The 13,996-nt window shown below is 34.7% G+C and overlaps 1 protein-coding gene across 2 annotated transcripts; it reads right to left on the bottom strand.

Moving 5' to 3' along the window:
- Positions 1-6,417: 6,417 nt before the first annotated feature.
- Positions 6,418-13,446, bottom strand: LOC149892613 (uncharacterized). Of its 2 annotated transcripts, none has more exons than XM_090080058.1 (2): positions 13,375-13,446; positions 6,418-9,717 (listed from the first exon to the last, which is right to left on the bottom strand). In XM_090080058.1, exon 2 carries the CDS (start codon positions 9,686-9,688, stop codon positions 6,599-6,601), a length of 3,090 nt encoding a protein of 1,029 aa, XP_089936184.1. In that variant the 5' UTR covers positions 9,689-9,717; positions 13,375-13,446; the 3' UTR covers positions 6,418-6,598. The 2 variants fall into 2 exon arrangements, with proteins under 2 accessions (XP_089936184.1, XP_089936186.1); XM_090080060.1 differs by having other exon boundaries at positions 13,381-13,427.
- Positions 13,447-13,996: the final 550 nt, after the last annotated feature.

Raw genomic sequence — 13,996 nt, forward strand, 5'->3', positions numbered from 1 at the left:
CTTTTATTTGGTGAATCGCGATTTGAATTTTCTAAAGCGCACATGCCTCTCAGTTGCTTTTTTTCTTAAGGAAAGGTCACCAGAGTTTTTTTACGCAGCTCCTGCAGCATAATCTTTAACAAAATACTCTTTTGTATATCATTACACAGAAATAAACAAAAACCATTTGCGTAAACAGAGATAAATTAGAACTCAAAAGTGCATAAAAAGCCTCGCTACTTTGCTATAGAAGAAGTGGATGACTAGATACAACTTTGTAAATTCGTGTACTACCTCGATGGATTAAGGTATTTTTCGAAAGTTTTTTTAAAGCAAAAATAGCGCAGTCTTCCTCTTTAAATCTACCTTATGTCTAAGGCAGTTTTTGAATAGATTTTCAAAGAAAGGTTAGCGTAGTTTTCCACTTTTAAGTTTAGCTTATGTAGCTTGACAAAACAACACACAAAAAGACAAGATAAAATATCAGATAAACGTAAAATAAAATATAAATGAAACTAAGTTAGGCTGCATAAAAACAAACAACTTAATAATCTACTAGACATGTTTAAGTTGAATTAAGTAAAGTCCTTTGCGCAAATTTGGGTAAATAAGAGATTAAAAGTCCATAAAAAGCCTCGATACTTTGCTGAAGAAGAAGATGACTATATGCAACTTTTTAAAATCGTGAGCTATCTATATCGATTTTAGGTCCTTTTTGAGTACTTTTTCAATGAGAAGTTAGCGCAGTTTTCCTCTTTTAAGATTGGATCATGAAGCTTAGCATAACAAAACACAAAACTAACAAAGGCAAGACAAAATATAAGGTAAACGCAATATAAAATATAGATGAAATTAAAGTTAGGCTGCATAAAATAAACGGGTAACAATACTCTTCTATGTATATTTACATTGAGTTAAATAAAATCCTTTGCGCAAATATAGGTATGTTAGAGAGTAAAAGTGCATAAAAAGCCTCGCTACATTGCTGTAGAAGAAAGTGGATGACTAGATACAAAACTTTTAAATTGTGTGCTGTCTCTATCGAATAAGGTAGTTTTCGAAAGTTTTTTCAAAGCAAAAATAGCGCAGTGTTCCTCTTTTAAATTTAGATTATCTCAAAGGTAGATTTTGAATAGTTTTCAAAGAAAGGTTAGCGTAGCTTTCCTCTTTTAAGTTTAGCTTATGTAGCTTGACATCACAAAACACAAAGCTCAAAAAGACAAAATAAAATATAAGATAAACGTGAAATAAAATACAGATGAAGCTAAAGTTAGACTGCATAAAAACCAACAACATAATAATCTACTAGGTATGTTTACATTAAATTAAATAAAATCCTATGCGCAAATATAGGTATGTTAGAGAGAAAAAGCCTCGCTACTTTGTTAAAGGTAGTTTTGAATAGTTTTCAAAGAAAGGTTAGCGTAGTTTTCCTCTTTAAAGTTTAGTTTATGTAGCTTGATATCACAAAACACAAAACTCAAAAAAGAAAAGTAAGATAAAAGTTAATCGTAAAATAAAATATAGGTGAAATAATTGTTAGGCTGCATAAAAGAAAAAAAAAATCATAGCATAATAATCTTCTATATATGCTTGGATTGAATTAAATGAATTCCTTTGCGTAAATATAAGCAAACTAGTGAGAAAAAGTGCATAAAAAGCATCGCTACTTTGCTGCAGAAGAAGTGGATGACTATATGCAACTTTTTAAAATTGTGTGCTATCTCTATCGATTAAGGTGGTTTTCGAAAGTTTTTTCAAAGCAAAAATAGCGTAGTTTTCCTCTTTTAAATCTAGCTTTTGTCTAGGGTAGTTTATGAATAGATTTTCAAAGAAAGGTTAGCGTAGCATTCCTCTTTTAAGTTTAGCTTAAAATTCTTGGCATCACAAAACACAAAACTCAAAAAGATAAGATAAAATATAAGATAAACCTAAAACATAATATAAATGAACTAAAGATAAGCTGCATAAAAAACTAACAACATAATAATCTACTAGGCATGTTTAAATTGAATTATATAAAATCCTTTGCGCAAATATAGGTATGTTAGTAAAAAAGCATTAAAAGCCTCGCAACTTTGTTAAAGGTAGATTTTGAATAGTTTTTCAAAGAAAGGTTAGCGTAGTTTTCCTCTTTTATGTTTAGATTATGTAGCTTGACATCACAAAACACAAAAGCTCAAAAAGACAAAATAAAATATAAGATAAACGTAAAATATAGATGAAACAAAGTTTACACTGCATAATAAACAAACAACATAATTATCTACTAGGCATGTTTAAGTTGAACTAAATAAATTCCTTTGCGCAAATATGGGAAAGTTAGACAGTAAAAATCCATAAAAAGCCTCGATACTTTGCTGAAGAAGATGACTATATGCAACTTTTTAAAATCGTGAGCTATCTATATCGATTTAGGTCCTTTTTTGAGTACTTTTTCAATGGAAAGTTTAGCGCAGTTTTCCTCTTTTAAGATTAGATTATGAAGCTTGACATAATAAAACACAAAACTAACAAAGGCAAGATAAAATATAAGGTAGTTTTCGAATGTTTTTTCAAAGCAAAATTAGCGTAGTGTTCCTCTTTTAAATCTAGATTATCTCAAAGGTAGATTTTGAATAGTTTTTCAAAGAAAAGTTAGCGTAGCTTTCCTCTTTTAACATTAGCTTATGTAGCTTGACATCACAGAACACAAAAACATAAAATAAAATATAAGACAAATAGATGTAGCTAAAGTTAGGCTGCATAAAAAACCAACAACATAAAATATCTACTAGGCATGTTTAAATTGAATTAAATAAAACCCTTTGCGCAAAAATAGAGAGTAAAATGCATAATGTTAGAGAGTAAAAGTGCATAGAAAGCCTCGCTACTTTGCTGTAGAAGAAGTGGATGACTAGATACACTTTTTAAACTTGTGTGCTATCTCTATCGAATAAGGTAGTTTTCGAGAGTTTTTTCAAAGCAAAATTAGCGTAGTGTTCCTCTTTTAAATCTAGATTATCTCAAAAATAGATTTCGAATAGTTTTTCAAAGAAAGGTTAGCGTAGCTTTCCTCTTTTAACATTAGCTTATGTAGCTTGACATCACAGAACACAAAAAGATAAAATAAAATATAAGACAAACGTAAAATGAAAAATAGATGTAGCTTAAGTTAGACTGCATAAAAAACCAACAACATAATAATCTAACAGGTATGTTTAAGTTGAATTAAATAAAACCCTCTGCGCAAATATAGGTATGCTAGAGAGTAAAAAGGCATAAAAAGCCTCGCTACTTTGTTAAAGGTAGTTTTTGAATAGTTTTTCAAAGACAGGTTAGCGTAAATTTCCTCTTAAAGTTTAGCTTATGTAGCTTGACATCACAAAATATAAAACTCAAAAAGACAAGATAAAATATAAGATAAACGCAAAATAAAATATAGATGAAACTAAAGTTAGGCTGCATAAAAAACCAACAACATAATAATCTACTAGGCATGTTTAAATTGAAATAAATAAAATCGTTTGCGCAAAAATAGCTATGTTAGAGAGTAAAAAGTGCATAGAAAGCCTCGCTACTTTGGTGTAAAAGAAGTGGATCACTAGATACAACATTTTAAAATCGTGTGCTATCTCTATCGATTAAGGTGGTTTTCGAAAGTTTTTTCAAAGCAAAAATAGCGTAGTCTTCCTCTTTTAAATCTAGATTATGTCTAAGGTAGTTTTTGAACAGTTTTTCAAAGAAAGGTTAGCGTAGCTTTCCTCTTTTAACATTAGCTTATGTAGCTTGACATCACAAAACACAAAACTCAAAAAGACAAAATAAAATATAAGATAAACGTAAAAATAAAATGTAGATGAAGCTAAAGTTAGGCTGCATGAAAATAAACGGGTAACAATATTTTTCTATGTATGTTTACATTGAGTTATATAAAATCCTCTGCGCAAATATAGGTATGTTAGAGAGTAAAAGTGCATAAAAAAGCCTCGCTACTTTGTTAAAGGTTGTTTTTGAATAGTTTTTCAAAAAAAGGTTAGCGTAGTTTTCCTCTTTTAACATTAGCTTATGTAGCTTGACATCACAAAGCACAAAAACTCAAAAAGACAAAATAAAATATAAGATAAACGTAAAATAAAATACAGATGAAGCTAAAGTTAGGCTGCATAAAATAAACGGGTAACAATATTTTTCCTATGTATGTTTACATTGAGTTAAATAAAATCCTCTGCGCAAATATAGGTATGTTAGAGAGTAAAAGTGCATAAAAAGCCTCGCTACTTTGTTAAAGGTAGTTTTTGAATAGTTTTTCAAAAAAAAGGTCTTTAAAGTTTAGCTTATGTAGCTTGACATCACAAAACACAAAACTCAAAAAAGACAAGATAAAATATAAGATAAACGCAAAACAAAATATAGATGAAACTAAAGTTAGCTGCATATAAAACCAACACATAATATTCTACTAGCCTAGTTTTCCTCTTTTAAGTTTAGATTATGTAGCTTGACATCACAAAACGCAAAAAGGCAAGACAAAATACAAGGTAAACGTAAAATAAAGTAGAAGTGAAACAAAAGATAGGTTGCATAAATACAAAACTGCATTGCCAAAAATAGAATTTGTTGTCTAGAAAGACTTTTTAAAGTTTGTTTCTTTCGTCTATTGACTTAGTGAATCGCGATCTGGTTTTTCTAGGGCGCGCTTGTTTCTTAGTTGTTTTTTTTTTGTAAAGAAAGTTTATTCAGACGTTTTTTTTACGCAACTCCTTTAACATTATTTTTAACAAAGTATTCTTTTATACGTGTTTACATTGAAATAAAACCCTTTGCGTAAATAGAGATAAATTAGAGAGCAAAAAGCCTCACTACTTTGCAGAAGAAGAATTGGATGGCAAGATACAACTTTTTAAATTCGTGTGCTTTCTCTTTTAAGGTACTTTTTGAATATTTTTTCAAAGAAAAGTTAGCGTAGTTTTCCTCTTTTAAGTTTAGCTTACGCAGCTTGACATCACAAAACGCAAAAACCAATAAGGCATGATAAAATACAAGATAAACGTAAAATAAAATAGAAGTGAAACAAAAAGTTAGACACCATAAAAAAAAAACAAACAAAAAAAAAAACATAATATACTTCTATGTATGTTTACATTGAACTTAATAAAATCCTTGTGTAAATATATGAAAAAATAGAGAGTAAGAAGTTCATAAAAAAAGCCTCGCTATTTTGCTGAAGAAGAAATGGATGTCTAGATCTTTTAAAATAAGGAACTTTTTGATTTCTTTTTCCGAAAAATGGTTGGAGCAGTTTTCCTTTTTAAATTTCACTTATGCAGTTTAACATCACAGAAAATATTAATTGCTTTTTAACAAACTCTTAAAAACATCAGAAGTAATTCTAAATGCAACTCTATTAAAAGTGTTAACAGAATAACAAAACGACTTTTTTTTTTTTTTAAAGATAAAAAAAGTTTGAACTATCTTTAAATAAGAAATGTGAGAACAGTTAACAGAACTTCTTGTTTATTATGTATTTAGCGAAACAGATAAATATATTTGCAAAAGCATAGAGAAAACAAACTACACAAAAGGCCCATCTTTATTGCCAAACTGAACAAACTTTTCTAAACTACATAAATGGTCTCACTATATTGCCATATTGAACAAACTTTTCTAAACTACCCTCTTTTTGAATTTTTAGCTTCATGTTTTAATTTTGTCTTTAATATGGCTTCGGTAGGAGTACTTTTGCAAGACATGAATGAGCTTGTCACTGCTATGATTTGCCAAGATGCCAAGGTAATCTTTGTACGAGCAACTTGAGCTTACATCTGTAAACACGTCTTGCAAGATGTATGCCAACACTAAAGCTGCACATCGAGGAAAAACTTCTGGTGTTGAACCATTCGTTGTGGCCAGGGCAAGCATTCAGCTTTTCAACTATTTCATCTAAAATTTTACAAACTCAAGTCATAACACAAATAGATTAAATCGAATATTCATTGGTTCTGAAGCATGACAAGATTAAGTTTGTTTTTTTATTTGTTTTTTTGTTGACCTTATTGTTTGCACTGATAGCAATAACTGGTTTTTGAAAGATTACCTAATTGGCATTGGCTAACTTCTGCTTTGTTTTCCTTTGTTCTTGGCTGAGTTGATCCTGAAAATAAAATAAAACCATGTTCATTTTTCTAATGCATAAAAAAAACCATCAACAGTTCTAAGTGTTAGAGATAATAACAAGCTGTGCATGTTTCTAACGGTGATGTTTCTAACTTCATCATTAGAAATCGGGTAGACACAACTTTCTAAAAGTGCACTTAGCAATGATGGCTAGTTTTTATTAACAGTTAACCATCTGAAATTGTGCAAGAAGAGGTTTGTGTTTATATATGTTTGTATAAATTAGGTTTTACATTACCGATGTGTTCTTGAGTAAAGATGGCATTTCCAACTTGATTTTTTTTTCTTCTTGGATCTTTTACTTCTAAAACATAATCAGTTTTAGTATCATTCACTTGTGTAAACATTTAAGCAATCACAGAATTAGTCCTGCAACAAATACATACACACTTCTGTGTTGTTTTTTTTGTTTTTTTTTTTGTTTTTTTTATTGTTTTTCTTTTTTTTTTTTTTTTTTACAGCTTTAACAATAACAATAGGGCAAGGAGTTAATTTGGGCATTTTTATTTTTTGAAAGCGTGTTGAGATTTGCATAAAAATCAAAAATCAAAAAGAATTTACCTCTGGATGTACAAGCAAGACTTTGGCTAAATAGACTACCAACAGATTGAACAGCACCAGGTGAGGGCTGTTTTTCAAGAACAGTACCAGCCTGTTGGACTGGAACAGCTGAAAGAAACAAACTGGGTTTGGCCATCGTTTGCTGACGAGCAACAAGATTAGGAGCCAGAGGAACAGAAAAGACCTCTTTTGAAGGATTAAAAACAACTTGCAGAGAAGGAGCAACATGAACAGGTTTGGCAACCACTTGCTTATGAGCAGGTTCAAGAAGAGCAGGTTCAAGAAGAGCAGGTTCAAGAAGAGCAGCTTCAGGAGGAGCATGGAAAACACGTGTGACAGCCATAAGATTATCTTGCTGTGAAGCAACATTAGACACTGTTTCCAGCAGAACAGAAAAGACCTCTTTTGAAGGACTGAAAGCAACTTGTTGAGCAGGAGCAGCAGAAACAGGTTTGGCAACCACTTGCTCACTAAAGTAAACTGGAGAAAGTTGTGCATGGTGTTCAATAAAATCCGGTTCATCAGGAAATAATGTTAATGCAAGAGGAGAACAAGCTGTGCCAACAGGAACAGCTAGAGTCTGATCTACATCCATACAAACAGCTTGTTCATTAGGAACTAGTTGTGCAAGAGCAGAGGATAGTTCAAGAACTGGACCAGCGATTGTTTGTTCAGAAGGAACAGACGAAACAGGAGTTGAGCTAGGTTCACACAAGAAATCTACAACATGTTCGTTGCTGTCCTCTAAAGGAGCATTGTTTTCTACAGCTGGAGAAAATGGAACCACTGTGGTACAACCGAAAGTAGCAGCACATTCTTCAGAGTCAGAACCGGAGTCTGAATCTTCCTCAAAAATGTCCTCAACATCATGAAAACCGTACTCCTCTGCATTAGTTCGGAGCCAGTCCATCACATCCTTCTCCTCCTTTGGTGGTCTCTCAGACTTTTCAACAGTCAAAGACTCTATGACTCCGAAGGACTGTCCGATGCCCAGGGCAAAGCGCAACTCCTCTGCAGCGTTCCACTGGGACACATAAAAGCTATCCATTGTGTGTCTGCTGTGCTTCATGTAGAGTGTAGCAAACCGCTCGCGATCTTCTTTGCTGTTGTTGGCAAAGTAAGTGGCTATCGAACCGCGAATGCAAGTGGGAGTAAGACGCTTCATGGGAATGTTTACTTGGCTTTTTCTGAAGCAGGACGTCAGGCTAGAGGTGATAGCAGAGGAACCCATCTGGTAAACAGGCACTCTAGTTGCACCTAGTGTCACACCTTCGTCTTTGTTGGCTCTCACCGAAGGAAAAAGGGGCCTGTAGCAGTCGCTCAACTCCAAAACAGTCTTGGTGTCTGCAGCCATGTAGTGAGAGTCGTTGACAAGAAGGTCTCTGTATCTCAGCAAATAAATATCGATCAACACTTTCAAGTCGTTCGGCACTAGAATGTTTTTGGCTCCGTACTTGTATGCTGTTTTGTAGCGCTCTTGCACAATGCAATATCCACACTCACTCTTCTCAGCAGCCATGTAGTCTCTAATGTTTAAAAGAGCAATGTTAGATTTTCTTAAACTGTTAATTACAGTGACAGAGAGCAGAAGATGGTTTCGTAGAGACACAGCATTGTCTCTAGTCAGCGGAAGAGACGCCTTTCTAATCGATTCCACTAAGTCTCTTACGTATGCAGACTTGCCATATTCGGTCAGCAAACTGACATTGATGATGTTGATGCTTTTTCTTCTTTTCACAAGGCTCCTCCTCAAAGAACGAAAGGGCCTCAGCACTTTTCGCAACTCATCCACCTTGCAGCGCAAACGTCGGATGGCCTCATGAGAAAGTCCGAAATAGACGTTTCTGGCTTCACTGAAACGAAACAGGAGACAAAGGGAGACGAGGCGGTTGTACAACGTGTGACAAGACATGGCTTTTGTTTGGTCAAGTTCACTCAGCTTGGAATTGAGCTGAATTTTCTTAAAGTGCAAGGAGAAGTATCTATCCTCCAAAACATTGGAATTGGTGAGGGCGTTTGGGTGCAGCGTCAACGTGCTGTCACAACAAGTCAATATTTCCACAACTGCATTTTTGTAGATCTTTGCTTGTGACCAAGTGTTGTTGTTGGCTACCACAAGCCACTTTTCAAAGTCTCTGAAGAGCTCATCTGCTGACTGGTAATAAAAGTGAAAAGCATCTTTGTCCAGCTGAAACAAGAGTCTCTTTTCTTCGGTCAAGACATAGGAGCTGGAAACCAAGTGCTCTAAGGAATCGAAATCAGAGTCAAGGACGGATTCGGTGTTCAGCTCTTTGTTTTCTACAGAGGTGCATTGGTTTGCAGAAGGAGCCTCGGACGAACCAGCAACTGGTGAGGGCAAGCTTAAAAGAGGATCAGAGGAAAGAACCGGAGAAGAAAAAGAGGAGGAAGGCCCAGGAGCAGAGGATGCAGAGCCTGATGCAGACGCTTGTTCAGCTACTGGCTTAATACCAAAGAAGGCAGGTCGAATAAATTGAGGGACATAGAGCTTCTCGTTGTCGTATCGCTTTGCCTCTGCAATCTTTTGTTTGATCATCTTGGAATCGTAGAAATGAGTCTCTTTCAAGTGTATGTCCAGTCGGTCGTAATACTTCCAACATTGCAAACAGGGGTAAGGTTTTGGACAGCCGGACTTGCGTTCGAGACGAGCATGCTGAAACTTCCTGACCATTGCAGAGTAAAAGATGGAAGCTTCATCCAAAGTCCAAGAATGATCTTTTTTAGTCAAGTGTCTTTTAATGCTTGTGGACGAATGTTTGCACAAAGGCATCGGACAGCTAACAGCGTACCTCTTCTTGGTACCATAGAAAGGTACAACCCTGTTTACGGAGCCACACGCTGCAACTAATGCGGCCCTGACTTTGTTTTTGAGCTTTAAGTCTCTCTGTTCTTGTGACTGCTTTCTTTTCTTTTTTTTTGCTTTAGAGTTTGGAGAAGAAGCAACAACAGAGTTGTTTTCTTGTGAAGAAGACATGTTCAGGTGTTTGTTTGCAACGGTTTTTGCTAAAAAAAGGAAACCAGTCAGTGAGAGTTTTTTTCTTCTGCCTGCATCCAATCCTGGAATGTTTACAACTGCAGGGAAGAGCTGTGTTTTTTCGAATCCTCTGCAAAAGAGAAAAAAAGAAAGAAAAGAGAGCAACAAGAAGAAACAAAGTTTCCACTAGCAAATGAAAAAGAATGAGAGCAACTAGCATTACATGCATGGTGGCAGCAGTGATTGCTATTATGAGAAGGAGAATGAGAAAAAAAAAAAGAAAAAGAAAAGAAACAAATAAATAAAGAGATGGAGTTTGAGAGGATCTCGCAACCATATGACTCAAAGAAAGAAACTGTGTTGAAAAAAGGCAAGAGAGGGCAAATAGAACTTGCTAACAAGGACAAATGACAGACATAACTACAACAGTAACAACTCTCATTGCAAGCATAATAACAACAGCATCAGCATCACTGACTCAGAGAGTGTTGACATAACAAAAAAGAAAACAAAAGTACAAGCCAAGTGGGGGAACATTAACAAACACTCATTGCAACTATAACAACAACAACAACAGCAACAGCATCACTGACTCAGAGGGTATTGATAAAAAAAAACAAGCAAAACAAAAACAAACAAAAAAACAAATAAAAAAACAAAACAAGCAAATTGGGTGAACAGTAACAACTCTCATTGCAAGCATAATAACAACAACAGCATCAGCATCAGCATCACTGACTCAGAGAGTGTTGACAAAATAAAATAGACAATAAGCAAGCAAAGTGGGTGAACAGTAACAACTCTCACTGCAAGCATAATAACAACAACAGCATCAGCATCAGCATCACTGACTCAGAGAGTGTTGATAAAATAAAACAGATTATAAACAAACAAAGTGGGTGAACAGTAACAGCTCTCATTGAAAGCATAATAACAACAACAGCATCAGCAACAGCATCACTAACTCAGAGGATATATAAAAAAACAAACAAACAAACAAACAAAACAAAAACAAAAAAAAACAAGCAAAGTGGCTGAACAGTAACAGCTATCATTGCAAGTAAAATAACAACAACAGCATCAGCAACATCATCACTGACTCAGAGAGTGGTGATAAAATAAAACAGATTAAAAAACAAGCAAAGTGGCTAAACAGTAACAACTATAAATACAAGTAAAATGACAAAAGCAGCAACAGCATCACTAACTCGCAGGGTGTTGATAAAAAAAAAAAGCAACAAACAAACAAAGCAAGCAAAGTGGGTGAACATTAACACTCATTGCAACTATAATAACACCAACAGCAACAGCATCAGTGACTCAAAGGGTGTTGATAAACAAAAACAAAGGCACAAACAAAACAAGCAGAGTGGGGGAACATTAACAACACTTATTGCAAGCATAATAACAACAACAGCATCAGCATCTCTGACTCAGAGAGTGTTGATAAAATAAAATAGATTATAAACATGCCAAGTTTGTGAACATTAACAAACACTCATTGCAACTATAACAACGACTACAGCAACAGCATCACTTACTCAGAGAGTGTTGAGAAAAAAAACAACAAAAAAAACAAAAACAAAACAAAACAGAAAACAGAAGTACAAGCCAAGTGGGGGAACATTAACAAACACTCATTGCAACTAAAACAACAACAACAGCAACAGCATCACTTGCTCAGAGGATATTGATAAAAAAAACAAACAAACAAACAAACAAAACAAGCAAAGTGGCTGAACAGTAACAGCTATCATTGCAAGTAAAATAACAACAACAGCATCAGCAACATCATCACTGACTCAGAGAGTGGTGATAAAATAAAACAGATTAAAAAACAAGCAAAGTGGCTGAACAGTAACAACTATAAATACAAGTAAAATGACAAAAGCAGCAACAGCATCACTAACTCGCAGGGTGTTGATAAAAAAAAAAGCAACAAACAAACAAAGCAAGCAAAGTGGGTGAACATTAACACTCATTGCAACTATAATAACACCAACAGCAACAGCATCAGTGACTCAAAGGGTGTTGATAAACAAAAACAAAGGCACAAACAAAACAAGCAGAGTGGGTGAACATTAACAACACTTATTGCAAGCATAATAACAACAACAGCATCAGCATCACTGACTCAGAGAGTGTTGATAAAATAAAATAGATTATAAACATGCCAAGTTTGTGAACATTAACAAACACTCATTGCAACTATAACAACAACAACAGCAACAGCATCACTTGCTCAGAGGATATTGATAAAAAAAACAAACAAACAAACAAACAAAACAAGCAAAGTGGCTGAACAGTAACAGCTATCATTGCAAGTAAAATAACAACAACAGCATCAGCAACATCATCACTGACTCAGAGTGTGGTGATAAAATAAAACAGATTAAAAAACAAGCAAAGTGGCTGAACAGTAACAACTATAAATACAAGTAAAATGACAAAAGCAGCAACAGCATCACTAACTCGCAGGGTGTTGATAAAAAAAAAAGCAACAAACAAATAAAGCAAGCAAAGTGGGTGAACATTAACACTCATTGCAACTATAATAACACCAACAGCAACAGCATCAGTGACTCAAAGGGTGTTGATAAAGAAAAACAAAAGCACAAACAAAACAAGCAAAGTGGGTGAACATTAACAACACTTATTGCAAGCACAATAACAACAACAGCATCAGCATCACTGACTCAGAGAGTGTTGATAAAACAAAATAGATTATAAACAAGCCAAGTTGGTGAACATTAACAAACACTCATTGCAACTGTAATAAGAACAACAGCAACAGCATCACTGACACAAAGGGTGTTGATAAACAAAAACAAAAACACAAGCAAAGTGGGTGAACATTAACAACACTCATTGCAACTATAACAACAACAACAGCAACAGCATCACTGGCTCAAAGGGTGTTGATAAAATAAAGAAACAAAAACAAAACAAGCAAAGTGGGTGAACAGTAACAACTCCCATTGCAAGCATAATAACGACAACAGCAACAGCAACACCATCACTGACTCAGAGAGTGTTGATAAAATAAAATAGATTATAAACAAGCCAAGTGGGGGAACATTAACAAACACTCATTGCAACTGTAACAACAACAACAGCAACAGCATCACTTACTCAGAGAGTGTTTATAAATAAAACAAAAAACAAAAACAAGAAACAAAAATACAAGCCAAGTGGGTGATTACTAACAGCGCTAACAGCAGCAACAACAGTGTCTTTAGAAACAACAAACAAGTACAACAGCAACAACTGCTTTTACAGAGTATAACAATAACAACAACATGGCACTAACAACAACAAAAGGGTTGGAATAAAAACCTGTAGGCAAAAGGAGAGCTGCATTCAGACAAGATCGATTACAAAGAGGCTCTTCTTTAGGACAGAGGAGAAACTGCTTTTGAGGGACAGAGGGACTTTTGTTGTTGTTGTTGTTGTGCAGAAACCAACAAACTTTTATTGAACCGAATATAACCGAATATAACCGAAAGTCTTGTTTGCTTCTGTTTTGTGCCATCAAGAAGGGAAAACAAAACATCACAAAACAAACGAAGCAAACGAAACAAACAAACAAACGAACGAAACAAACAAAAAAACGATTAAATAAATAAACAAACAAACGAAACAAACAAACAAACAAAAACAAATAGGAAAAACAGAAAACGCAGTACCGAAACCTCGCCATTTTTATCCTTCCTCGAGCTTTCTTTGGGCGCCAAAGACCGAGAAAGTTGAGCAAACGTGACGTTGAGGGGGGGGGGGGGGGTACTTAAGGCCAGCAGACCGACCAATGGCAAGCTTAGGAGAGACCCACGTGAATGTTACATTTTCTTTCTATGTACGCTGAATCCGCTCAAAGTCTGGAATTTCCAGCATTCACGTGTCATCACTCCAGCCACCAGATTGGCCCACACTTTGCACACTTTCAAGACTAGAACTTCACTTAATCACAAATTGAGCCAAAAAAAAACTAAGTCTCGCATGGCGACAACTTTTCCAAAAGCAAACAAAGGCAAACAAAGGCAAACGAAGGCAAACGAAGAAAAAACAAAAACAAGTAAACAAAAACAAAACCGAAAAGGGAGAGAGAGAGCAAGTCGACTCATTTCTTTCGACTGCCTTAAACGAGAAGTCTAAAACGTTTAAAAGTTGAAAACTAAGTTTTTTAAATGAACTGCACCGAAAAAACTTTACGACAGTTTAGCTGGTTAAAAACGCAGAGGAAAATATTTTATAAAATTTAAGCGTTCTAAAGATGTCCATTTTTGTTTTTGTTTTTTTTTTATTTTGGTT

This window comes from Hydra viridissima, unplaced genomic scaffold, assembly GCF_058129835.1.
Source record: "Hydra viridissima isolate aposymbiotic clone 2 unplaced genomic scaffold, HvirCarnegie_v1 scaffold_2, whole genome shotgun sequence".
NCBI lineage: Eukaryota > Metazoa > Cnidaria > Hydrozoa > Anthoathecata > Hydridae > Hydra > Hydra viridissima.

Coding starts and splice junctions, on each gene's coding strand:
- LOC149892613 (XM_090080058.1), bottom strand. CDS start 9,688: ATGTCTTCTTCACAAGAAAACAACTCTGTTGTTGCTTCTTCTCCAAAC.